This window comes from Ctenopharyngodon idella, chromosome 19, assembly GCF_019924925.1.
Source record: "Ctenopharyngodon idella isolate HZGC_01 chromosome 19, HZGC01, whole genome shotgun sequence".
NCBI classification, from domain to species: Eukaryota; Metazoa; Chordata; class Actinopteri; order Cypriniformes; family Xenocyprididae; genus Ctenopharyngodon; species Ctenopharyngodon idella.
In genome coordinates this window covers 18095289-18121132 of record NC_067238.1, presented here as the reverse complement: position 1 = coordinate 18121132, position 25844 = coordinate 18095289, and the positions used below count along the sequence as shown (strand labels likewise).

General features: G+C 36.9%; 1 protein-coding gene across 4 annotated transcripts in view; it reads right to left on the bottom strand.

Annotated features, from left to right (window-relative positions):
- Positions 1-25391, bottom strand: part of LOC127501268 (hereditary hemochromatosis protein homolog) — a 35924-nt gene extending 10533 nt beyond the window's left edge. Inside the window, exons 1-16 of one of the 4 annotated variants that reach the window (XM_051873200.1) lie at positions 25329-25391; positions 25087-25237; positions 23376-23651; positions 22527-22787; positions 22173-22454; positions 21925-22035; positions 20884-20919; positions 20144-20173; positions 19932-19990; positions 15786-15815; positions 15566-15624; positions 14802-14870; positions 12494-12583; positions 12293-12355; positions 12173-12211; positions 12045-12089 (exon numbers count right to left, since the gene is read on the bottom strand). In XM_051873200.1, the coding sequence (XP_051729160.1) occupies positions 14816-14870; positions 15566-15624; positions 15786-15815; positions 19932-19990; positions 20144-20173; positions 20884-20919; positions 21925-22035; positions 22173-22454; positions 22527-22787; positions 23376-23651; positions 25087-25141 (1254 nt within the window). In that variant the 5' untranslated portion in view covers positions 25142-25237; positions 25329-25391 and the 3' untranslated portion in view covers positions 12045-12089; positions 12173-12211; positions 12293-12355; positions 12494-12583; positions 14802-14815. Of the gene's footprint in view, positions 1-1586; positions 2114-2208; positions 2258-2396; positions 2436-2515; positions 2582-2676; positions 2716-2796; positions 2860-2984; positions 3072-3211; positions 3257-3513; positions 3559-3640; positions 3755-4844; positions 5121-5192; positions 5454-5818; positions 6095-6355; positions 6481-12044; positions 12090-12172; positions 12212-12292; positions 12356-12493; positions 12584-14801; positions 14871-15565; positions 15625-15785; positions 15816-19931; positions 19991-20143; positions 20174-20883; positions 20920-21924; positions 22036-22172; positions 22455-22526; positions 22788-23375; positions 23652-25086; positions 25238-25328 lie in introns of those variants that run through there. The other 3 variants (XM_051873198.1, XM_051873199.1, XM_051873197.1) reach the window with 3 other exon arrangements.
- Positions 25392-25844: the final 453 nt, after the last annotated feature.

Here is a 25844-nt window from a genome sequence, read left to right as displayed (position 1 = left end):
AGACATCTGCTTTAAACATAACAATGCTCACGATAACTTTCATTAACTCTACAGCAGGTAAATCCACTTCACCAGCTAATTATTCTTCAACAGCGATGCCATAGAAATATACAGAGCTACCGCAAAAACGGAAGTTCAAAGACAATATTCTAAAGATGGCGGCGCCCTTGTTTCTCTGGTAAATAAGGTCTATAGTGCATATATTTAGCAAAATACTCCTTTCTAGAGTTCATTTTTTTAAGCTAACTCACAAGCTATGGTCATTGAACGGCTCTCCTGAGGTAAATGATTGTTTACAAGCTGTTATTGACACCTTTCAGTACACTGATTGAGTGATTACATGAGACATTTCAGTAAGTTGTACTGTATCTTCCAACATATCCTCTCTGATGTTCATTCGTTTATTTTGTGCTATAACTTACTAGTCAAGGAGGAAGAGATGATCAGTTGCCGCTTGAAATGAGACGCTACAGCGATCTGTCACGCCACATAAAAGAGCGCCAAACGGTATTTATTGTGTGAATTTCGTAATAATATTAAAAGAATTTGAAAGCTGAGACTGTTTCATATCAGAAGTAACCTGCTCTGTCTTATCTGTCCGCGAATCGTCAGTTTCCAAGTTTCCTCTTCTTCTTTCCTATTTTACAGTGGTTGGCATCCAGCTTATTGGTGCATTACCGCCCTCTTCTGCTCCGGAGTGTGGATCAGATAATAGAGTACCTCAGGGATGACGTGTTTTTGTAGGCAAAACCCGGAAGAGAGTTAGCATTTTAGGACTTCCGGTTCCATCGCACTGAAGTCTATGGGTTTTTTGAATGGGTTTTTGCTAAATCGCCTGAAATAAGGTCTGTGGTTAACAAAGCCTCTAAATATTTTCACGTTTTGATCTATGACATAAAACACACCAGTTATAACCCGCTTGTGATTTTTTAAACCTTTATTGTGGCGGTTTCTAACAAGTTGCTAAAAGGGACTACTTCCTTTGGCGGGGACTTTAGACGTCATCATGACAAACAGGACATTTGGACAGCATTAAGTGGATAAATATTCATACACAGCACAGATCATAATCAGCGAGCATGTTTTTAAATAAAGTTGTTTTTTAAATAAAGTTTGAGGAAGCTTGGTGGTGGTGACGTTGATCTGCGACCATGGTGTGCTGTAGTCCGTTTATAGCCTACTGTTAGCTTTTTATATCTGACCGCTTTATTTAGGCTTCAAAATGTGTAAATGTTGTGTTAACTTATAAAGATTATCTTGATAGACAAAACGTGTAAGTGTCATAACCCTTTGTTAAACACAGAGCTTATTTTTTGCGATTTTCCAAAAGTCTACGGGAAAAATGCATAGGCTTTCGATCGAGGGAACCCGTGCGCCGCTAACTTCCGGGTTGGCCTACAAAAACACGTCATCCCTGAGGTACTCTGTAGGTTTACAATCTAATTTCTTTAGCCTACCCTCTATTTCCCACTCAATTTTACCCCTAAAATCCTTCAAACCACTTATGAAAAGGTGCCTGTATAGGCTACATGACAGCCAGAAAGATAATTCTACTGCATACCGTAAAAAATACTTTTAAGCAGGACTAAGAAAAATACAATATATTTTATTTGCACAAAAAGTAATTTGAAAAAACCCCCCTGCATTGAATACAAGAGCTATAGTGTTTTATAGCTGAGAAAAACTAGACAAGTTGCCAATCCATATTTCACTATAAAATGCAACATTGTTAGAAAGTCTATTTATTACTCTGACAACTTTTCCTGGCCTGGAAAACAATATTTTAAATGCCCTGGTGTGTACAGGGTTTCCATCACTCAGTATGAGTCAGTAAATTTAAGTATAATAACATTAAAGTAACACAGTTTACAGAATGATGATTAAATTTAGTTTCTAGTTTCCACAAAGTTGGCATGAAACGGAAGTTGCAAAGATTTTTTCTTCTCTATTGTGACGTATATCCAAGTAAAACTGCTTCTGGATCAAGAACAAATGTAGGGCAGGGCTTGATTTTGTCGGTGGGGAATTGATTGGACGGTTGTGGTTTGCTATTGGTGGATCTCATGTGAGTGACAGGTTGCCCCGCCCTCGTCATCACAGAAAAGAAGAGATGCTGCAAGAGGGAGGAGAATTTATTCTGATTCAAGATTATGAGGAACATGAATTTAAAAAAAGCCTCATAAATCTGCTCAGAAAAAGAGGAGTTACAGATGAAACGGAGAGCAGGTGGAGTCACTGGAGTCCTTTCTGTCTTAAACTGAAAAACACACAAACGAAAGTTATTAAAAACCGCAGAAGTTCTTTTTAATACACCAATATCAAATAGAAAACTACATTTAAAATGTAAATTACTGACATTGTTATTTATATTTTGTTGAAATTAATTGAAACATTACCAAGATTTGGCAGTGAAATGTCCTTAGATCTCCAGCGTCCTGAAAAACAGAATAGCAGCATTATAATATATTATATATATATTTAAATAAATCATTTGAAGAGAAGCTACTGATCTTACTTGGCAGTGGTAACAGCAGGGCATTCTGGGTAAATGTGTTCTGATCAGTGTCTTCTCTCTCCATGGCTGAAAAAAACAACAAAACAAGTTTCAATCCTGTCTGTCTGACTAAAACTATAAATAGAATAAAAATAAAAACTATTAAACCCATTTTAACTCACCAAAGTTAGGCAGAGAGATGATTTTGGAGCCCATTGCACCTAGAAAAGTCATTACGGACACGTTCAGTGAGTGAGATGAAGAATCAGTGTGAGATAAGAGATGAATTCAGATGTTCTGACCTCGAGCTGCTGCTGGAGTCGCTTCAGTCTCACAGAGACTTTGAGTGTCATGAACCTCCTCAGCTGAAAGAGATGGAGAGAAACAGACCTGAACAACATCTGAAGAAGCTTCTGTTTATACCAGTGACTGCAGTGAAGAAACACTGTGTGTGTGTGTGTGTGTGTGTGTGTGTGTGTTCAGGACCTACTGTGTTCCTCCTCCATATTGGGATCTGTGGGGTTTTCATCATGTGAATCATTTAAAGCATCAGCCAAACCTGCACATCTTTCTGCTCCTGATGGAGTTCAGAATGAATAAAATGATGGTTATTAAACATCTAGTCATGGACACAGTGAGGCTGTACAGTGACAGTAAACCAAACATTTTTAAATCAGAGGGTTTTAATTTATCAGATTTTTTGCAATTCAGACTCACTTATTTGCTCCAACAGTTCTGATTCAATCTGTGTTTTATGAAGGGCTGCAGAATCACATGAAATAATAACACAGATGGTCAGTCTCCTCATCTCATCTCATTTACATCTATGCATTAGCAGAATCTTTTATCCAAAACAATATGATCTGTATAAAGATTTAATCTTAGACTCTCTCAGTGATGTTATTGTCTGTGAAATGATCACAGTGTGTTTTGAATACTAAATTACTCAAGAGCAGAAATTCCTTCAGGACATCTTGTGTTGTGCTTTAATAATTAACTTCTAGAAGAGTCAGACTCACCTGATATTTGCACTAGTGATGGTGTCTTCAGTGTGTCCTGCTCTTCTGAAATGTTAAACATTACCCCACAGTCATTCTCCTCTTCTGTCCATATTTATGACTTTAAGGGACTTAAAATGATACTCACTTGAAGGTTCACCATATTTTCTCAGTTGATTAAATGTGAGGACAATGATGAAGATGATGATGGGGAAAACAAGCAAAAAAAAAACTACATTCCACGAGCCACAGGCCGCTTCACCTGTCACAGAAAAAAAATCCATTATTTGTCAAGTTTTGGTGCAAAATCACATGTAACACTGATAATGGTCATTAGGATGGTGGCGCTGATATCTGCTTCAGTTTGAAGCTCTTCAGTACTTTTACTATTTTTTTTGAGTGTGTTTGTCATGTTCTAGGTAATTTTATTCTGATTCCTTTTACTACATTCATTAACAATACTAGACATTAAGCTTTGGACACCAAACAACCATTTGCCGATTTTTGAACATTCAGACAATTCACTAGTCATTCTAGTCGGAGGATCTGTGATTCTGTACAAGCATTTGAAGTACAAGTACAATTTGAAGAAACAAAGCACAAAGCTTGTGATTACTGGATGGCAGGCGCGCTACAAAAGTTCAGTGAAGTTTTGTTCACGCCTTAAATGAAAACAGCACAGACTAAATATTTGATCTTGAGAATCCATATCGGTATCAATTAAAATTGAGAAATCAATATTGTCATTCCAGCTCCAGTGTCCACACACCTGACATGTTGAACTGTTAAACAAAATAGACACTGACATGGTCGAAATGCTCCAGTGGAGAAGAGCTGATTAAAAGTCACTGTTTCGGTCAATGATTTAAAAAAAAAAAAAGGCCATTTTCAGTCAAAACCGAAAATTGCTGCTTTGGCCGAAATTTCAGTACATCAATAGTTTTTATTTAATTCTACTTAATTAATTCTTTCCCTCTATGCATATGTTCACATGTATGAAGTGCTCAAAGAGGGCTAGTATGCACTGGACATGCAGTACCGGCACATCTATAATTGAATCTTTAGCGTGCCTTCACATTGTCTTACCGACACTTTTTACATGTTGCTGGAACTTTGCCACCCAGAGTCAAAGTGTCATTTCTTCATTGCAGAAATTTCAAATGTGAGAATGATTTGCATATGCCAGCCAGAGCACAAGACATTTTTTTTTTTTCTCAGGAAACCTTATCAATTGTCGAATAAAGCACATTCTGATCCTGAAGTGATCTTATGAAACCATAGATTAAATTTCGATCAAACAACTATGAAGTCAGTTCAGCAGGAAACGAACATCTCAGTATCTTTATTATTACTTGTATGGCTGTCTTCAGTCAGAGTCTGGTGCTCCACCACACACTGATACTGAGCTCTTTCAGACGGCAGGATCTCCAGGCTCTTCATCAGCTGAAAGGATCCGTCTGCGTTCGGTCTGATTCCATCTGAGTTCAGCTGCTCATCAGGTAACGGCGTCTGATTGTGTCTGATCTCCATCTGCACATGTTTAGGGTAGAAGCCTGTGGCCAAACACACCAGCAGCTGCTTGACTGATGATCCAGACGCTTTTACAAGAGTGTGAACATCGGGACGAGCTGCAGGACAGACAATTCAAATAATAAATCAGCATGAAAGAATGCATTCAAAAGAATCTTATTTAAACTCACATTCCATGATGAACTTTCCCTCAAGCTGAAGGTCAGTGAAGCTGGTTAACGTTTCCACACATTTCCTCTCCAGGCTGGAAACTGATTCTCTGTCCCAGATGATGTCATGGTCAAGGACTAAAGGCTTCCAGTGCATTGAGAGGTCAAAGGTCAAGGTCTGGCCATCATAGGCGTATTCATCAGTGCCTTGAAGAAACATGACTGAACCATTAGAGTGACGTTCAACTGCACAGCCGTGCCTCCACTGAAGAACATGAAGATCTGAAACACAGAAGATAAAATTCACTAAATGTGACAGTGATATTATTCATAAAGATTACAAACAGAGGAATGAAATTTGATTAAAAGTGATTAGCTTTTCATGCCATAAAACTTTTTTACATGTCAAAGTAATTTTCCTATATGGAAGGTCAAATCATTTTTTCAAATCAAACTTAATTTGCTATAAGTTAGTGCTAGATTAAAAATTAAATCTTAAAAAAGAAACAAATATATTAAAGGCTGTCATATTATGCATCCTTAAATATTATTACAAATATTATGGAAAAAAAATGTTTAAAATTGTTTCACTACATTTAAATACTCTGAATATTAAACCAGTCCCAGGCTGGTTAATAGACAATCACCTGTGTCCCGTGTGCTGTTCTCCTTCCTCTTGTGCTCCATCATCAGTGTTTTAAGGTTGATCTGAAGCCACTGTTGTTTATAATGCAGATCATCACTTTCATTAAAGAGTCTCTCAGATTCCTCACACAACTGACTCATGAAATCTGCTTTATTCACACTCTTACACAAACTCATCTGAATGTCACTGAGTTCCACTGAGGTGTAGAATTCAAACATTTCTCCAGACATCAGAGATTTTGATATGACGCTATACATGTAGTAAAGAGAGTGCATTTCTGAAATGAGGAAGAGAGAAGAAACTTGTTCAAACAAAACAAGAAACAAAGTTTAAACATAACCTGCCCAAAGAATACATCTTAAGTTAAATAAATGGTTTAAACATGTATTCTGTATCAAACTTTTCAGCATTCTCTCAACACAACTCTTTTGCTCATAAACACATTTACTGTATTTGAATGCGTTATATAATCCACTAGAGGTGAATGTAACGTTTCACATAGTAAAAATATGGAGGCAAGGCAATGGTGTTTTCTTACCACTCCGAGATGGCAAAATAGCGGAAATCAGGAGGAGAACTTTGACTGAGTACATTTCAGATTTGTGTGCTTTGGTTTGAACCATAGACTGGAAGAGAGAGAGAGAGAAAAAAAAACGTTTAAAACAAAACATCCGCATACCAGTGCGCGTAATTTTACGTGTCTGCATTTAAAACGGTAGACCTGATTACGCAATTTTCTTTGATAAATTAAAAAATATAAAATTATTATTATTATTTAAGAAAGATAAAATCGTTTGAATGCAAATTATACATTACAGTTACGTATGCATAAACCACTAATAGGCAAATAAAGAAAGAGAATAACTACATAAAAGGTGTTAGGTGCATGTAACAGTATAAAAATCAAGATTAGGCTAATCGAGTCTCTACACATGTGCACCACTGACACTGTCTGTACAGCAGTGGGCAGCATTGTGTTATTTACCACCATGAAAACATGTTTGTTCTCTTTTGCTTTTGTTCATTGAAGCTTACTGCATTATGTAGAAGAGTTTTGTGAGAGAGATATCTAGTGACCGAGTGTATTACCTGTATTCAGATTTAGCATTTTCCTACGAGGCTGAATCCAGCTTCTTATTCGCAGCTTCTTACTGACGCTACTATCTGGTCCACCTTAAAAGACGCGACGCTTCCACGTTTGTAGCTTCTTATTCACGCTCAACGTAGGGACAGTGCGGTTTTTCTCTTTTTCGCGCTTTTTTAAGGTATTGTGTTGCTTTTTGTGTCTATTTTCAGAATTAAAGGAAAATAAACTATTTTGAAATGCAAATAACACTGATATATCAGCGAAAATAGGCTGCAAAAATATAAAGGCACATAAAATATAATTATAGTATTCTTTGTTTATTGAACGTGTCATCAGCTCAACTTGAAGGACCGTGTGGTTTTTCTCTTATTCACGCTTTTTATATTTTTTTTTTCTCAAAACAGACAATAATAAACTATTCTGAAATGTAAATAACAGCGAAGTATCAGTGAAAATTACTGTAAAATTACAAAGGTATATAAAAAACAATTACATCATTCTTTTTGCACGTCATCCTTTGAATGCATTAATGAATCAATTGAATAAAAAATATTTCAAGCAAATATTACAGATTTCAATATCACAAGGTAACTAGAGACTATAGCAGCTCCAGCTCCAGCTTGGATCCAGCCTCTTATGAAGACGCAGATGAAGGACTCCAGAACATCAAACATGGATGATTATACAAAATGATCATGTTATCATTGCTTCGCGTGCACACTACTTTTGCTTAAAAGAAGTAAATAACTACAATTTGTATATCTTACAACTGTACATTCTGATATCATCTCATAAAAGAAGACTATTGTGTTTTTGTCACATAGAAACATGAATTTGCTGTAAAGCTTCTTTTGAAATATGTATAGTGAAAAGCGTTATACAAGTGAATGTGAATTAAATTGCATTGAACTGAAATAGCCCTTGGATTGTTGGTTACTGTACCATTTTGAAGTTATGGACCCAATCTCACACTACAATTTGGAGAGCCATTACATTGTTGGCTCATTTGGGGTGCTTGACTATCATCATTCAAATTTTTAGACTTTTTTTTTTATTTTAGCGTTATGATGTTATGGACTAATTTAAATTGACAAAGCGTGACAGTACAGTTGGCCCAGTTGGGGGTGCTATATCTCAGCTAATGTTGAGGGTGCGTTAAAAGTTTCACCGAGGCCTTATTTCCAGGGCAATTGCCTGTCACCATTCACATGTTCAGACATTTTTACTGTAGCATTATGAAGTTATGGATCTATGAATTTGACAGATGTGACAAACTAACAGGACAAATTGCATCACTGGCCCAATTGGAGGCGCCATATCTCAGCTATCTTTGTGGGTGCGTTAAAAGTTGCACCGGGGCCTTATTCACAAAGCACTTGAATGACACTATTCAAATTTTCAGACATTTTTACTGTAGCATTACGAAGTTATGGACCCATGAATTTGACAAATGTGACAATACAGTTACAGGAGAAATTGCATTGGCCCAGTTGGAGGCGCTGTATCTCAGCTGCCTTTGAGGGTGCGTTAAAAGTTGCACGAAAGCCATATTCCCAATGCACTTGACTGTCACTTTGCACATTTTTAGACACTTTTACTGTAGCATTATGAAGTTATGGAGCCATGAATTTGAAGTAACAATAAAGTTACAGGAGAAATTGCATTATTGGCCCAACTGGAGGCGCTATATCTCAGTTGCCTTTGAGGGTGCATTAAAAGTTGCACAGGAGCCTTATTCCCAATGTACTTGACTGTCACCTTGCAAGTTTTTAGACATTTTTACTGTAGCATTATGAAGTTATGAATCTATGAATTTGACAAATGTGACAATACAGTTACAGGAGAAATTGCATTATTGGCCCAATTGGAGGCGCTATATCTCAGCTACATTTGAGGGTGCGTTAAAAGTTGCACTGGAGCCTCATATCCAATGCACTTGACTGTCACCTTGCAAAATTATGGACAATTTTACTGTAGCAATATGAAGTTATGGACGCATGAATTTGACTTGTAACTGTATGTCATATCTCTCAGAATCATGGGATCATAACTCAATAATGCTACAGTAAAATTGCTCATAATGTTGCATGGTGACAGTCAAGTGCACTAGGAATAAGGCTCCAGTTAAAATTTGAACGCACCCTCAAAGTCAGCGGAGATATAGCGCCTCCATTTGGGCCAATAGTGCAATTTCTCATGTAACTTTTGTCACATCTGTCAAATTTATAGATCCATAACTTAATAATGCTACAGTAAAATTGCTCATAATGTTGCATGGTGACAGACAAGTTAATTGGGAATAAGGCTCAAGTTCAAATTTGAACGCACCCTCAAAGGCAGCGGAGGAATAGCGCCTCCATTTGGGCCAATAGTGCAATTTCTCATGTAACTGTATGTCATATCTCAGAATCATGGGATCATAACTTCATAACGCTACAGTAAAATTGCTCATAATGTTGCATGGTGACAGTCAAGTGCACTAGGTATAAGGCTCCAGTTAAAATTTGAACGCACCCTCAAAGGCAGCGGAGATATAGCGCCTCCATTTGGGCCAATAGTGCAATTTCTCATGTAACTATGTCATATCGCTCAGAATCATGGAATCATAACATCATAACGCTACAGTAAAATTGCTCATAATGTTGCATAGTGACAGTCAATTGGGCACAAAGTTGCCTCAAATTTGGCACACTGGACATAATACACCAGTGAAACTTTAACAACCCTAAATGGCTCAACAATGTGATGGCTCTTCAAACTGTAGTGTGAGATTGGGTCCATAACTTCAAAATGGTACAGTAACCAACAATGCAAGAGTTCTTTCGATTCAATGCAATTTAATTCGCATTCACTTGTATAATGCTTTTCACTATACATAATTCAGAGCAGCTGAAAATGCATGTTTCTATGTTACAAAATCACAATAGTCTGTTACGAGATGATATCAGAAATAACAGTTGTAAGATAATCCATTTAAGCAAAAGTAGTGTGCATTCGAAGCAACCTGATAACATGATAATGTTGCATAATCATCCATGTTTGATGTTCTGGAGTCCTTATTCAAAGGTGTTGGGTTATCTGACGTCTTTGTTCATAACAGGCTGGATCCAAGCTGGAGCTGGTATAATGTCTAGCAACCTTGTGATATTGAAATTTGTAAAGATTGTTTTAATTATTTTATTCAATTGATTCATTAATGCATTTAAAGGATGACATTAAAGAATGATGCAATTACTTTTTATATACCTTTGTAATTTTACAGCCATTTTACACTTATATTTCAGTGCCATTTACGACATAGTGTATTATTCTTTTCTGAAAATAGACACAATACTGGTAGCAACAGGGCCCCTAAAAGGCGTGGGGGAAAAAAGCACGTCCATTAAGCTGAAATGTTCAATAATTGAAAATTAGCCTATACTGTAATTTATGTGCCTTTATATTTTTACAGTCTATTTTCGGTCATATATTGTGATATATGGTATATATGGTGTTATTTGCATTTCATTCGTTTATTTTGAAAATAGACACAAAAGCATCATGATCCCTTAAAAAAAGCGTGAAAAAGAGAAAAACCGCACGGTCCCTAAGCTGAGCGTGAATAAGAAGCTAAAGACGCGGAAGCGTCGCGTCTTTTAAGGTGGACCAGATAGCGTCAATAAGAAGCTGCGAATAAGAAGCTGGATTCAGCCTCGTCATTTTCCTTCAGGTCAGTCCTATGTTCATAATAAAAAATCTGTTTCAATGTCCACTGCGATCTTGTCCTTTTAAAGGAACACTCCACTTTTTTTTGAAAATACGCTCATTTTCCAACTCCCCTAGAGTTAAACAGTTGAGTTTTACCATTTTCGAATCCATTCAGCCGATCTCCGGGTCTGGTGGTACCACTTTTAGCATAGCTTAGCATAGTTCATTGAATCTGATTAGACCGTTAGCATCTCGCTCAAAAATCAGATTCAATGAACTAAAAAAAAAGTGGTTCCGCCAGAGCCGGAGATCGGCTGAATGGATTCGAAAACGGTAAAACTCAACTGTTTAACACTAGGGGAGTTGGAAAATTAGCCTATTTTCAAAAAAAGTGGAGTGTTCCTTTAAGGTTGTCATTGACTGGGACACAGATTTTAAAGGACAGGTTATTTATTTGCTGATTATAAGAAACTAGCAATGTCTTTGTTTTTTCAAAAAACATAACTTGATTTTAGAGATTTTTAGAGACTGCAGGAAATGAGAAAGAGGAACTGAATAAGAGCAGAACTCAGTTTTGTTGTGTAATATCATTTATTGACTTTGTAATGCAGTTCTTTTGAAAGTAAACCAACACAAACACATTCATTTCACAAATGACCTTTTGAAAACAATTATTTTATGAACTAGTGATTAATTAACACATTTCTAATACAAACATACACAATGACTGTCATGAGTTTAAAAAACACTGCTCCAGAGGTAGATGGTGCTCACTGGGATTTTCAAACAAGTAAAACAATTAATGCAAATCATGTAAATGAATGTAATGTCATATTGTTCTGATGCTGGTTTATCGAGGATGTAGCCTACCCAAAAGTCCATACGGTTGATCTGGTGTTTGACATCCTGATGCTTGTTGTGAAAAACCTTACATTAATGGCCACGGGTTTATAATGAAACAAGCACAATGACTGTGATGTTCAGGTTTCCATGTATTTTTTGGCATCGATGATGGAAGTAAAGCTCTAGATCTGATTCTTCAAAACAACCTGAACATCTTTAACTGGAGCCATCGCTGTCCTTTCTGTCTTGAGCTGAAGAAAACAACAAAACAAGATTTGATTTGAACTCACAGCTATTTAAAACCAGAGAAGTTGTGTTTCTCTGATTCTAAAAGACACCAAAATTAAACAGCAAACATTTAAAGTGTAAATGAATGAAAGCGTGAATATGTTGTTTATCTTTAGTTTAAATAAACTGAAACATTTACTGAGGTTTGGCAGTGAAATGATCTTGGATCTGCAGCGTCCTGAAACACAGAATAACAGCATTATAATGTCTTTATAATCAGCACAGATATGGCAACCATTTGAATAGTTATGTTTGACATAATGATGAATTTGAAGGCGAATAAATGAGAAACTATTAACATTACTTGGCAGTGGTAACAGCAGGGCATTCTGGGTAACGTTCTGATCTGTGTCTTCTCTCTCCATGACTGAAAAAACACATCTATAGTTTCACATCTATGTGTCTGCATGAATAAAACCACAAAACATAAGAAAGTGTATCTTAACTCACCAAAGTTAGGCAGAGAGATGATTTTGGAGCCCATTGCACCTAGAAAAGTCATTACAGACACGTTCAGTGAGTGAGATGAAGAATCAGCGTCAGATAAGAGATGAATTCAGATGTTCTGACCTCGAGCTGCTGCTGGAGTCGCTTCAGTGTCACAAAGACTTTGAGTGTCATGAACCTCCTCAGCTGAAAGAGACAGAGAGGAACCATTAATGAAGCAGACATGAATAACATCTGAAGAAGATCTGTTTATACCAGTGACTGCAGTGAACAAACACTGTGTGTGTGTGCGTCAGTGTGTGTGTGTGTGTGTTCAGGACCTACTGTGTTCCTCCTTCATATTGGGATCTGTGGGGTTTTCATCATCTGAATCAACATTTAAAGCAGCAGCCAAACCTGCACGTCTTTCTGGTCCTGATGGAGTTCAGAATTAATATAATGATGGCACAGATGGTTATTAAACATGTTAATGCATTTAATCATCGACAAGGTGAGGCTGCACAGTGACAGTAAGACATCTCAGGTCAGGAATATAACCCAGTTCCCTGAGAAGGGAACAAGATCCTACGTCATGGTGTTGATGCTATGGGAACGCCTCCTGTGGAACCGGTGTCTGAAGCATGTGTGAAAAAAAGCAAATTCTTTTGGCCACTGGAAGTCAGGTGACAAAGCATAGCACATTAGCAAGATCATAAAAGGGCACCTACATCATGGAATCTCAGATTCTAATTGTCTGAAGGAAGACGTGCTGCGTCATGGTGTTGATGCTATTCAAAAGCTAATACCCACACTCCCATACTGATCAAATGCCCAACCACTCTGTAAAAGGTAAGCATCAGTCTTTTCTACCTAGTAAGAAAAATGATTAACCCAAAAGGTCTGAGCCTGGGGTTTAAAACCATGCCCATACTATTGGTTTTACAAGTGTGTAAAAAAGCACAGCCCATCAATAAATTCAAATAGAGATCATTCAATCTCGGAGGGGCGACAGGACCAAACCCTGTGCTTCAAGACATCTCTTCAGAATGAAAGATGATTTTACCATCTCTGGCCTAAAAAGAAAGAGGGCTATAGAGGATAAGTTGTGATGGCAACCTCAGATGGAATCAACCCGGAGAAACAACATGCCTATGAAGTGTGTGTAAGGGCCTAGCCTGCCACAGCACTAAATACTAAGGGATAGAGCTCTAGGAACCTGGTTGGTCTAATGACCTCAGTCAAAAGACCAGACCCCATTCAGGCCTTAAAGCAAATGGGGTCTCAGCCCTCTGCTTGCACTGTTTATAGCTCTTAAGGTTATACAAAGCATTAACCCAGAAGGTTTCAAGCCTGGGGTGAAAACACCATGCCTAAACATGGATTTCAGCAGTGTGTGGAAAGGACTAGTCCACCACAGCACTGAATTCACAGATAGATAGAGCTGCAAGTGAGTGATCTAATGACCTCAGTCAAAAGACCAGACCCAAAAGGGCCTTAAAGCAAGTGGGGCCTCAGCCCTCTGCTCGCATTGCTTAAAACTTCTAGAAACACCTGCCCAACCAAGCTGTGAATGCAATCACAGACTTAGTGAGCAAAAGTACTAACCAAGAAGGATCTAAACCTGGGGTTAACACATTGCTTAAACACTGATTTCAGTAATGTGCTAAAGGTTTAGCTTGCCACAAGACTGAATTACAGATAGAGGGAGCTCTATCAATCTGAGTGGTCTAATGACCTCAGTCAAAAAGACTAGACTCCATACGGGACTTAAGAAAGCATTATTAACCCAGAAGGATCTAAGCCTGGGATGAAGACCCTGATTAGTGCGGAAAGCTCCAGCCTGCCACAACACTGAGTTACCAATAGAGAGAGAGCTCTAGAAATATGAGTGGTTTAATGACCTCAGTCAAAAATACCCAGATCCCATGAGATTGTCCTCCATCAGGGGCAGAAACAATTTGTGTTCTTGGCAAGTGGTGGGAGACCCAAGCCCTGTGGTACAAAGACGATGTAGCACAGAGCTTGGATCTTTGAAGCTCAAAGCGATTACCTTTCAACCACCATTTCGGATCTTGCTGAAAGTCCTTAGAAACAGAAAGTATTGGGAAATCGTGCAAACATAACTTCGGTCATTAATTGCACCTTTCTCCGGGCCTCAGCCCCTGTTTTGTCTCAAAAGCCTCAGTTAAGAAAACCATAATCTATGAGCTGGTACCCTCAGGGTTCAGACACAAAGTTTCCGGTGGTGAAAAATCTACCCTTGGACTTGAGACTGAAGTTCTCTCTGAATGGGAAGAGCCACCGGATCTAAGAACCAGATTGATTTGGACTGGCCATGAAAGGGACATTCATCGTAACTTTAATTTGAATATTAGTACTTTTTTTATTAATGACTGTTTACTTGTCTTTAAAAATGTAGGCTATTAAAATTATATTAGATAAGCTAGTAGTTTTTAGCCGTGGTCTCGAAATTGGAATAGAGGATTGTACATTTTCACTAGCATCTAAAATATTGGTCTCATAATTGCCTTTTTTTTGTTTCATGGCTGGTAAAAAATAGTTTTGGTCAGTAAATTTTATTAAGTCACCAGCCATTGATCTTCGTTCAATCATCTCATCACCATTCCTGCATTTAAGCCTGCATCACACACACCTTCCTTGCCTGGTCTACCTCTGACACACTTTTTGGGTCCCGGTAGCTCGTATCTCGTCCGACATCCACCTGCAGAGACAAGAGATATTGTATACATTCTTCTACAGCGATCGTAAAAGGTGTGTGTGGTGCTCTGTGCTTTATTGGACTGTTTCTCACCCGCTCTGGGGTGCGTTTCCCAAAGCGAACGATGGTCGCAAGTTCCGTCGTTACCAATAGAGTTCAATGGGAGTTACCACCATAGTTGACTAACGATGCTTTTGGGAAATGCACCCCAGGTTGTGTTCGTTTCTTCACCTGCCATCACTATTTGTGAATAAACAGTTTACTACATTCTACTCACCTCTTGCAATTGAGTCTGTGTTTGGCAGGCAAAAAGTTAGTTTTAGGCCCTGCATCTCTCTCTCTCTCTTTCTCTCTCTCAATATATATATAAACACTTTTGTTTTTGCCCCCATTTTTCATGAGCTGAACTCAAAGATCTAAGACTTTTTCTATGTACACAAAAGGCCTATTTCTCTCAAATATTGTTCACAAATCTGTGTTAGTGAGCACTTCTCCTTTGCCGAGATAATTCATCCACCTCACAGGTGTGGCATATCAAACTGCTGATTAGACAGCATGATTATTGCACAGGTATGCCTTAGCCCTCGTTAAAATGTATGTGTTTGATGTGTAGAGTTAGTTCTGAAGTTCTCCGGGTGTTTAATACAGTTTCCTTGTATGTGTCATTCTGTGTCTGCTCTGTGGATTAAACTACTCACGATAAACAGGACAAAGACAAAAATATTAGTGAACGTAAATTCACACATTTCCTCACCATCTAAAAGAAAGAAAGACAGAAAGAAAGAAAAGAACATGTCAGCATTCTGGATGAAAGTACAGTAGAGAATGAATTATCAATGTTAGGTAGAAGTAAAATACATTACAGAATCATATATAGTACTAAGTCATAATAAGGGTGTTTTGGCAATTCAAACTCACATCCCAACAATGAGAATGAGTTATCTTCACCTAAAATAAATAAATATGATGAATCATTCACTTAGAACATTCAAGACATTTAGCAAACCAGTCACCCAAACAGACACATCTGATAATTTTTTCAAAAGTTATTAATGGAAATATTAACAAATTAATAAATCCATTAATACATTTAAATGTTGAATTAAAGAAAATTGTTACTTTTGTAAAATAAGCAATTTGGCCCGTGTTGGGCGTTGAGATCTGAAGCAAAACCAGTTGAGAAATTTGATGTTTTGTGTGAATCAATATTAAGACAGACAGTCAATCTCTTCATCACACTCACTTCAGTTCATCATCAGAATAATCAGTGTAAAGATTTAATGACAGATAAACATCAGCAGTGGTTATTAAACGTTAATATATTTAGTCACAGTCAACAGTGAGGCTGTACAGTGACATCAAATCAAATGTTTTAAATGCAGAGGCTTTTTTAAATACATTTTTGGGCGTTTTGACAATTCAGACTCTTTCCTCACAGGCCAGACAACTCTTCATCTGAAATAATGAATATGAACACAGACGGTGTGTTTTGTGTGGTGAATTACAGACTCGCTGCCAAGTTTGTATTGAGTGAAATGATGTTGTATGTGAACTGTTCATTTTGATTTAGTTTGCCTCTTTCTGATATTTTAGTTTTTAAGATAAATAAATTAAACAGTTAATAGAAATTTGTCACATTCATGTTTTGTTCAGTTCATAGCTTAATTATCTTGCTCTGTTTAGTTTCAGTGTCTTTGCCTGAGTTCTAGTTCGTAGTTCGTTTCCATGGTTTCTGATTAGTTACACACCTGTTCCCTGTTATTAATCTATCCAACACTGCGTCCCAATTCGCATACTATCTGTCCTAAATAGTATTCGAAAATAGAATTAGAGTGTCCCACACCGTAGTATGTTGAAATGAATATTCCAAAGATAGCTAGATGGTCTACTTTATCATGTTAGAATCTGAAGTGCAGATCCGTGCACACTCTAATGCACACCAGGGCTCTGAACCGGAACGAAAACGAAAACCGGAAATGAACGAAATTTTGACCAGAACGTAACCAGAAACGGAAACGAAATCAAATGTAATCGTTCTGAACAGAAATGCTAATTTGAAATGGCCATTAACCGGTTAATAACGTTATTTTTTCGTTCTATTTAATATTTTGATAAATCACGAATTCAAATAGTATACAGCCTATGCAAATGTGACGCTGACGCATCCAAAGTGGGTGAAATGCCCGAGCTCAGGCTCAGCTGTCAAGTCATCATAGATTAGGTAAGTCACAATGGCAATACCATGGCATTATTTTTTCCGACGATGTCACCAACCGTCAAGCATTAGGCCTACATTTAGGCTAAGTGAAAAATCCTTTCGTTTAATAGGTTTACATTTAGACAGAATCTTGTTATAAAAGATCATTGTAGGCCTATTGGCTAAGACGGCAAATACTCTTTGTTTTTTAATAAATAAAATGCTGTACGTATTATTATTATTATTATTAAGAAGGCTACATGCAAACAAACAAACAAACAAAAAAGTTAAAAAAATAACGTTATTAACCGTTATTCTTTCTAAACAAACCGGTTTCGGAACGTTAATAATACAGAAGGAACGCTGGAACAGAAACGTTAAAATACCGATTCTGCTCGGATTGAAATGATTGAATTTTTTTTTTTTTTTTCGTTTTTAAGCCCTGCTGCACACTGGACGATAATTCGATTAGAACTATAAAAACTAGATAAAGTGGTTTGAGTGATTAATTATCAGTATCTAACCTGACGAAAAGTCATTTATTCAGTGTCATTCACATTATATTTCATCTGCAACAGCATTGTAAACTTTTGTAAAGATACATTTAATTTCAAACACATGAGGAGAGTTCACCGCATGAAGACCCACGACTGGCGAATGTGTTGCTGCATTTCTCTTCAATACGGTAGGAAATTAAATTAAATTGAATGTGGAGGATTTTAACTGTAACAAGATGATTGACAGGGCAGTTTAAATGGTGACAGGATGCACGTAACTAGGACAGAGTGGTCCGTTAAAGCAACGTGATCTCATGAGAATACGTGTGTATTTTTACGTAAATTGTGGTTCTACCACACGTACATTTACTTACGTTTTCATACACAAAAACGTACAACATTGACGTATTTAGAGGACTAAAACTTAAAAATACTTGCGTATTAACAGCAATAAAAACGTAAATCATGTAACGTAAAGTGTGAATGTATATGAATTCCCATGTATTAATATTAAAATCGTGGCTTTAATGATTTAATGTTGTTTTTAGTCGAATTTATTGAAAGCAGTTTACTCATCTACTTAATATGAAATAACATTTCTGTTCGTGACTTGTGCTGCTCGTTTCGGAGGATTACATAATGTTAAACAAGACTACAATTTAAAACCTTATTAATAAAATTTCTGTAATTGTTTAACCATTTTGTAATATTTAGTTTGTTTGCTGTGAGACACAGAAGGCGTTTTCTCCTATGCAGCGACTGACAATACAACCATAAGATACACCAAAACACAGCATAAATTCACAAATCACATCCATTTTATTTGTTCGCTGTACTCCCAATCTTTAGAATCCATATGTTTGTAAGGAACAGATCCAAATTCAGCCCTTTAGCCATCGATCTTCATTTTCATTCTCAGCAACAGCGACCGTCACAGTCAAAGCTCGCGCTCGTTATGATTCAAATTTGAAAGTAGCGCCACCCTCGAGAAGCGTTACGAAATGGTTTACGGCACTGATATCGAACGCTCATTGGTTCTCACCTTCGTCGCAGATTACGACATGCCGTGTTTCAGTGGATTGACATTTGAAATGAGTGTCGCGCCTTCACGGAGAGAAGCCGGATTCATCATATTTTCATGGATTAATAAGTCAAATTCTGCTCTGTACCCTATAAAAAACTATTACCGCCAGAGAGGACTGTGACTGGAACTCATCATCATTTGAACTACTTTTGGTACCACTTTTGACATTTTCGCAAAAAAAAAAAAAAAAAAAAAAAAAAAAAAAAAAAAAAAAATATTGTGATTACGCTTGTTTGTCTGTCATTCTTTTATTTATATTAGTAGGTAGTTTAAAGAAATGGTTATGGGTAGGTTTAGGGGTAGGTGTAGGATTAGTGGCTCAAAATATCGTTTTGATGTTATATTTTTACTAAAATTGTCATTTTCCTACACATTTCTGCCCATTATGTTTTATTCTTTTAACATTCTGTATAAAATGGGAAGGTTTAGGTTCGGGATGGGGTTTAGGGATCTTACATTTATCTACAAAACGATAAAAGGGAAATTGTACTACATATATCTTTAAGACATGATAAGATTCGTAAATATTTTACGTTTTTTCGCTGTAAAAAACGTAAGTATTTTTACGTTTTAGTGCCATAATTACGTCAATATTGTACGTTTTAGCACCTTTCTAAACGTACAAAAATGTACGTTTCGTGTCTTTGAAAGTTAATTACCTACGTATTAAAGACACGGCTATGACGAAGTAGTAGGCCTATATGTCCCAAAGCTTGCCTACTCTTCTTCTACACACTCAAACAGAACCTATGTAGTCTACTTTTTCTTTACAAAAACAGTAGGCCTACATATTTTTAGGGCATAGTATATTAAGGGACATGTTGGGTCATTTTTGAGCGTTGGACGTTTTATTTTTACGGTGTGTTCCGCACCGTTGGCTCTAGTCGGAAGCCATCGTTTTTTTTTTTGCCGATTCAACACGTAGAATCGTGTCGGGCCGTCGGAGAGAGAGAACTCTGATTGGCTATTCAGTTTAGCGAACGAGTCAGTGCTTGAGAATAAGAGAAAAAGTGATGAAAGCGAGCAAAGAAGTCAAGACAGGACAGACAGAAGGCTGTTCTAATTTACATCATCTTTCCTGAGCATTCCACTGTGCGAATATTTTTAGTTCTTTGGCGTCGGTTCGGTGTGTCCCTACCCTAGGCGAATTGGGACGCAGTGTATTTACGCCCTCGTTAAAATTGATGTGTTTGATGTGTAGAGTTAGTTCTGAAGTTCTCCGGGTGTTTAATACAGTTTCCTTGTATGTGTCATTCTGTGTCTGCTCTGTGGATTAAATTACTCACGATAAACAGGACAAAGACAAAAATATTAGTGAATGTAAATTCACACATTTCCTCACCACCTAAAAGACAGAAAGAAAGAAAAGAACATGTCAGCATTCTGGATGAAAGTACAGTAGAGAATGAATCATCAATGTTAGGTAGAAGTAAAATACATTACAGAATCATATATAGTACTAAGTCATAATAAGGGTGTTTTGGCAATTCAAACTCACATCCCAACAATGAGAATGAGTTATCTTCACCTAAAATAAATAAATATGATGAATCATTCACTTAGAACATTCAAGACATTTAGCAAACCAGTCACCCAAACAGACACATCTGATCATTTTTTCAAAAGTTATTAATGGAAATATTAACAAATTAATAAATCCATTAATACATTTAAACGTTGAATTAAAGAAAATTGTTACTTTTGTAAAATAAGCAATTTGGCCCGTGTTGGGCGTTGAGATCTGAAGCAAAACCAGTTGAGAAATTTGATGTTTTGTGTGAATCAATATTAAGACAGACAGTCAATCTCTTCATCACACTCACTTCAGTTCATCATCAGAATAATCAGTGTAAAGATTTAATGACAGATAAACATCAGCTAGAGCAACATGACTAGATGGTTATTAAACATGTTAATGCATTTAGTCATTGATACAGTGAGGCTGTACAGCATGGGTCGTGGAACGTATCAAAAGAATGGGGAATAATTATATATAAGATTAATTATAAATGGTCAGAATACATATATGGTGTATATATATATATATATATATATATATATATATATATATATATATATATATATATATATATACACATACACACACATATATAGTATATGTCATATTTGTACCAGAATTCAAAAGTAACCCGGGCCCAGGCCCGCTTCCGCAATCCATGCTGTATAATAACAGTAACTTTTTCTTTTCATTTGAGGTTTTTAGCAATTCATACTCACCAATTTCCTTAAACCCTTTTACAATATTGTCATAATCTGAAATAACAGATATTAACACAGTATTATCTCATATTATCTCATGTCACTTCAGTTTATGATCAGTGATCTGTGTAAACATTTCAATAGATTTACTTTTGCACAGTGAATATTATGGTATGTGTTCTGTGAAATGAAGTTGTGACCAGGTCATTGATTTAGTTTGCTTCATACTGACATGTCGCTTTTGATAAATTGAACAATTGAAATAAGTAAATATATTAGTGCATGAAAACTCACATATTTGTTCATAATCTAAAAGAAAAAAGAACATGCCAGCACTCTGGATGAAAGTACAGTAGAGAATTATTATTTCAAAAGTTGTTCATGGAAATATTAACAAATGTATAAATTCATTGATAAATTTAAATAATTCAATTAAAGAATTTCATCTGTGTTTGGCCTGAAGTCCTGAAGCAAAACCGGTTCAGAAATTTGATGTTTTGTGTGAATAAATATTAAGACAGACAGTCAATCACACTCACTTCACTTTTTTTTATCATTAGAATGAACTGCGTAAAAGTGTAATGGCAGATAAATATCTTGACTCATAAACAGCAAGTGCGCAAATATATTATTGGCACAGAATTCTATTCTATGATTGTTCTGAATTCTTTTGAAGACTAAAACAATTTTTCTGATCTGACAAAAATCAAAACGGCACTGAAATACATGACAAAAATGTCTTCATGTTGACCGAAATATACAAATTGTATGTACATGGACTCACCTGTAGGTGTTGGGTTCACTGTAGGTGAATTGTCTGGATTATGTAATACCAAGACTAAAAGAGGTCTGATCTCTGATTCACAACTTGACTGATTACATGAGAGTGTTGCAGAATGTAAGACTATATTGTGTTTTGACTTTTAGAAGAATCAGACTCAGTTGGAGATTGTATTACTTAAACCTTCTGATGATTCAAGGTATGTTCTGAAATTATAAACAATAAAACAGTCTTTCTGCCCTTCTATCCATCCTACAGTGATTTTAAATAATACTCACTTTGAAGTTTAACACATTTTCTCAGCAGATAAAAAACAAGAAGAATGATGGCAAGAACAACTAAAACAACTATAAATCCAATGAGCACCGGCAGCAGGACATTCCCTTCATCTGTCACAGAAAAACATCATTCATCAACATTAGTTCAGTTACAATGGAGCAAAATCAAACATAACACTGATAATGAAGTGGTTTTATGAAACCTAGATAAACTCTGATCAACAGTCCTCTATGAATGATCATGTTACCCCAGCTGATGATCTGCGGTTCAATCAGAGTCTGGTGCTCCACCACACACCGATACTGAGATGCTTCAGACGGCAGGATCTCCAGGCTCTTCATCAGTTGAAAGGATCCGTCTGCGTTCGGTCTGATTCCATCTGAGTTCAGCTGCTCATCAGGTAACGGCGTCTGATTGTGTCTGATCTCCATCTGCACATGTTTAGGGTAGAAGCCTGTGGCCAAACACACCAGCAGCTGCTTGACTGATGATCCAGACGCTTTTACAAGAGTGTGAACATCAGGACGAGCTGCAGGACAGACAATTCAAATAATAAATCAGCATGAAAGAATGCATTCAAAAGAATCTTATTTAAACTCACATTCCATGATGAACTTTCCCTCAAGCTGAAGGTCAGTGAAGCTGGTTAACGTTTCCACACATTTCCTCTCCAGGCTGGAAACTGATTCTCTGTCCCAGATGATGTCATGGTCAAGGACTAAAGGCTTCCAGTGCATTGAGAGGTCAAAGGTCAAGGTCTGGCCATCATAGGCGTATTCATCAGTGCCTTGAAGAAACATGACTGAACCGTTAGAGTGACGTTCAACTGCACAGCCGTGCCTCCACTGAAGAACATGAAGATCTGGAGAGAAACACAGAAGATAAAATTCACTAAATGTGACAGTGATATTATTCTAAAAGATTACAGGAAAGTTGAACAGGAAACTGAGCGGAATTTTGGTAATGTACCACATTTGTAGCATATGTACCACATCACATCTGCCTGTGACAGATGCACAAGAGAAAAGTGATTTTGCACGTCCTTGTAAGTTATGTCCGTGTACATGATAGTCGATTGCATGTAAACATTTATAAAACCATGTGAATTATTTGGCTAAAGACCTGCCAAGGATTTATTAAATTATGATTGCCATTTCTTTGTAATTATTTAAAGTGAAAAGTAAATTCTACACCATTTTTGCATATATGCTCATACATACAGTATAAATATTACAATAGAATGTTGAAAACCATTTCACTACAATCAAATACTCCAAATACTGAATTTGTTGTTTAACTGGTTTAAAAAAAAAAAAGTGAATAATTAGACTTTCAGATCAGTGATTTGTTTGTTCTCATGACTGTTCATTTTTATTGGAAGTGAAAATCACTCTTTTTACTTGACACATCTTACCCCCAACTGACCCCACTGTCCCCTCATCACAATCACCTGTGTCCCGTGTGCTGTTCTCCTTCCTCTTGTGCTCCATCATCAGTGTTTTAAGGTTGATCTGAAGCCACTGTTGTTTATAATGCAGATCATCACTTTCATTAAAGAGTCTCTCAGATTCCTCACACAACTGACTCATGAAATCTGCTTTATTCACACTCTTACACAAACTCATCTGAATGTCACTGAGTTCCACTGAGGTGTAGAATTCAAACATTTCTCCAGACATCAGAGATTTTGATATGACGCTATACATGTAGTAAAGAGAGTGCATTTCTGAAATGAGGAAGAGAGAAGAAACTTGTTCAAACAAGAAAAAGGTTTAATTTGTTAACATTAGTTAACTACATTAGTGTCAAAATCAGGGTTGCCAGGTTTTCACAACAAAAAAACGCCCAATTGCTCCTCAAAACTAGCCCAAAACTAACCCAATGGCATTTCAGTGGGTCCCACGGTTTAAAAAAAAAAAAAAAAAAAAAAAAAAAAAATCGCGTTCCGGGGAGTAAAATACACATTTTTGGTTGGGCTCCCCTGGTAAAATTCGCATTCCAGGGGCTAAATATCACGTTATTTTGGGTTGATTCAACCCACGGACATGAAAAACAACTCCCGGCAACAGTGTAGAAGTAGCCCAATTCCATGGGAAAACCGCGGACTTGGCAACACTGGTCACAATCATGTCATTTAATTTCTGTATCTTGGTTTTTAAGTGCTGTCTCTGTTTTACCTGAGTTCTAGTTCTCTTCTTACTAATTAGTTCTCACCTGTTCCTTGTTTTCGTTAATGATCAGTGTATTTAAGCCCTCTGTTTTCTTTGTTCTGTCCTGCGTTAACGTCTACTTGCTATTGCCAATACACACATAACACGCTGCTGTGAGCAAGTAAGACATGCTGCTGCTGTACAATAAAGCATACATGAATTACCCGTAGCAGATCTATACAGATGGAGCCGGAGAAGGTGGAGGGTTTCTGAAGCGCACTGCACTGCTAAGGCAAATGCTGACTAAGTATTTGAAGGTTGTGCAGCGAGCTCATTGGCTACTGATACAGCAGGAACCAATCAGCTGTGCCCTATAGATAACGATGTGATTACGAGCAGGTTGAGTTAAAGGGATAGTTCACCCAAAAATGAAAATTCTGTCATCATTTACTCACCCTCAAGTTGTTTCAAACCTGTATAAATTTCTTTGTTCTGTTGAACACAAAGGAAGATATTTTTGTAACCAGGCTGCTTTGGGGCACCATTGACTTCCATAGTAGAAAAAAAAAAATACTACGGAAGTAAATGGTGCTCCAGAACTGTTCAGTTTCCTACATTCTTCAAAATATCTTCCTTTGTGTTCAACAGAACAAAGAAATTTATACAGGTTTGGAACAACTTGAGGGTGAGTAAATGATGACAGAATTTTCATTTTTGGGTGAACTGACCCATTAAGGACCTATCAGCCTGTGCCATCTAGAGTTTCATGACAGAACTTTGTATTCATATTTTTACTAACAGAAATAAGGATTAATAAATACTGTAACAAATGTATTGCTCATTGTAAGCTAATGCATTAGCTAATGTCGAATTAGCAAACTTCTCAGCATTCTCTCGGCACAGATCGTTTTGAACCTTATGAATACATAAATCTTTACAGTCTAATTGTAATAACGACACATGTGCATGTAAGAATATGGAAACAAACAGAGTCAAAAAAAAAATCCTTACCACTCTGAGAGGAAGATATAGCTGAAATCAGAAGAAGAACTTTGATTGAGGCCATTCCTGATCTTTGGGTTTCAGTGTGAAACTGTAAACCCGTGTTCTCGCAGACTCACAAATGTGAAAATAAAAATGATTCTTTGCAGAGTTGACATGTCTGTGTAACAAAACCAGCCCAATAGCCAATCAAAAATAGACCAAAACCAGCCAAATATCAAAACTCAGCTTAGATAAACTGTTATACTTACACAGTTTCACTTGTCACCATATACCCAACATAACATGACGGGTCATCGCCCATACAGGAAAATAGAAATCTCGTAAGTGTCACGTGTCATACAGGCACAAGAATTAAACAGGAACTTTATCTAGTCTGAAAGAGTTTTTTTTCCTCTTTTTTTTTACCACAGAGGCAAACATTGGTTTTTAATGAGGAGGCAACACATCATGTATGGGGCAGCAAATGTCATGATGAGAGAAGACGGAAACCACATTTACCATTGTCTGCAAATGCAAACTGACACAGCTCTGAATGATAAACTTTGAAGAAGCTTGGCCATTTCTTCCCACACATTTTTTTGCATTTTTGACTAAAGAGGGCTGAGAATATTTGAAGGCGCTGCTGCTGAGAGATAAAGAAAATAATAATCAGTCACAAAAGCTCAGTTTTATAATTTCAATACAGTTTAAAAGGGAAAACAGCAAACTTGGCAAGTTTCAACCTGTGTAACATAATAATGGGTAGTGATGGGAGGAACAAAACT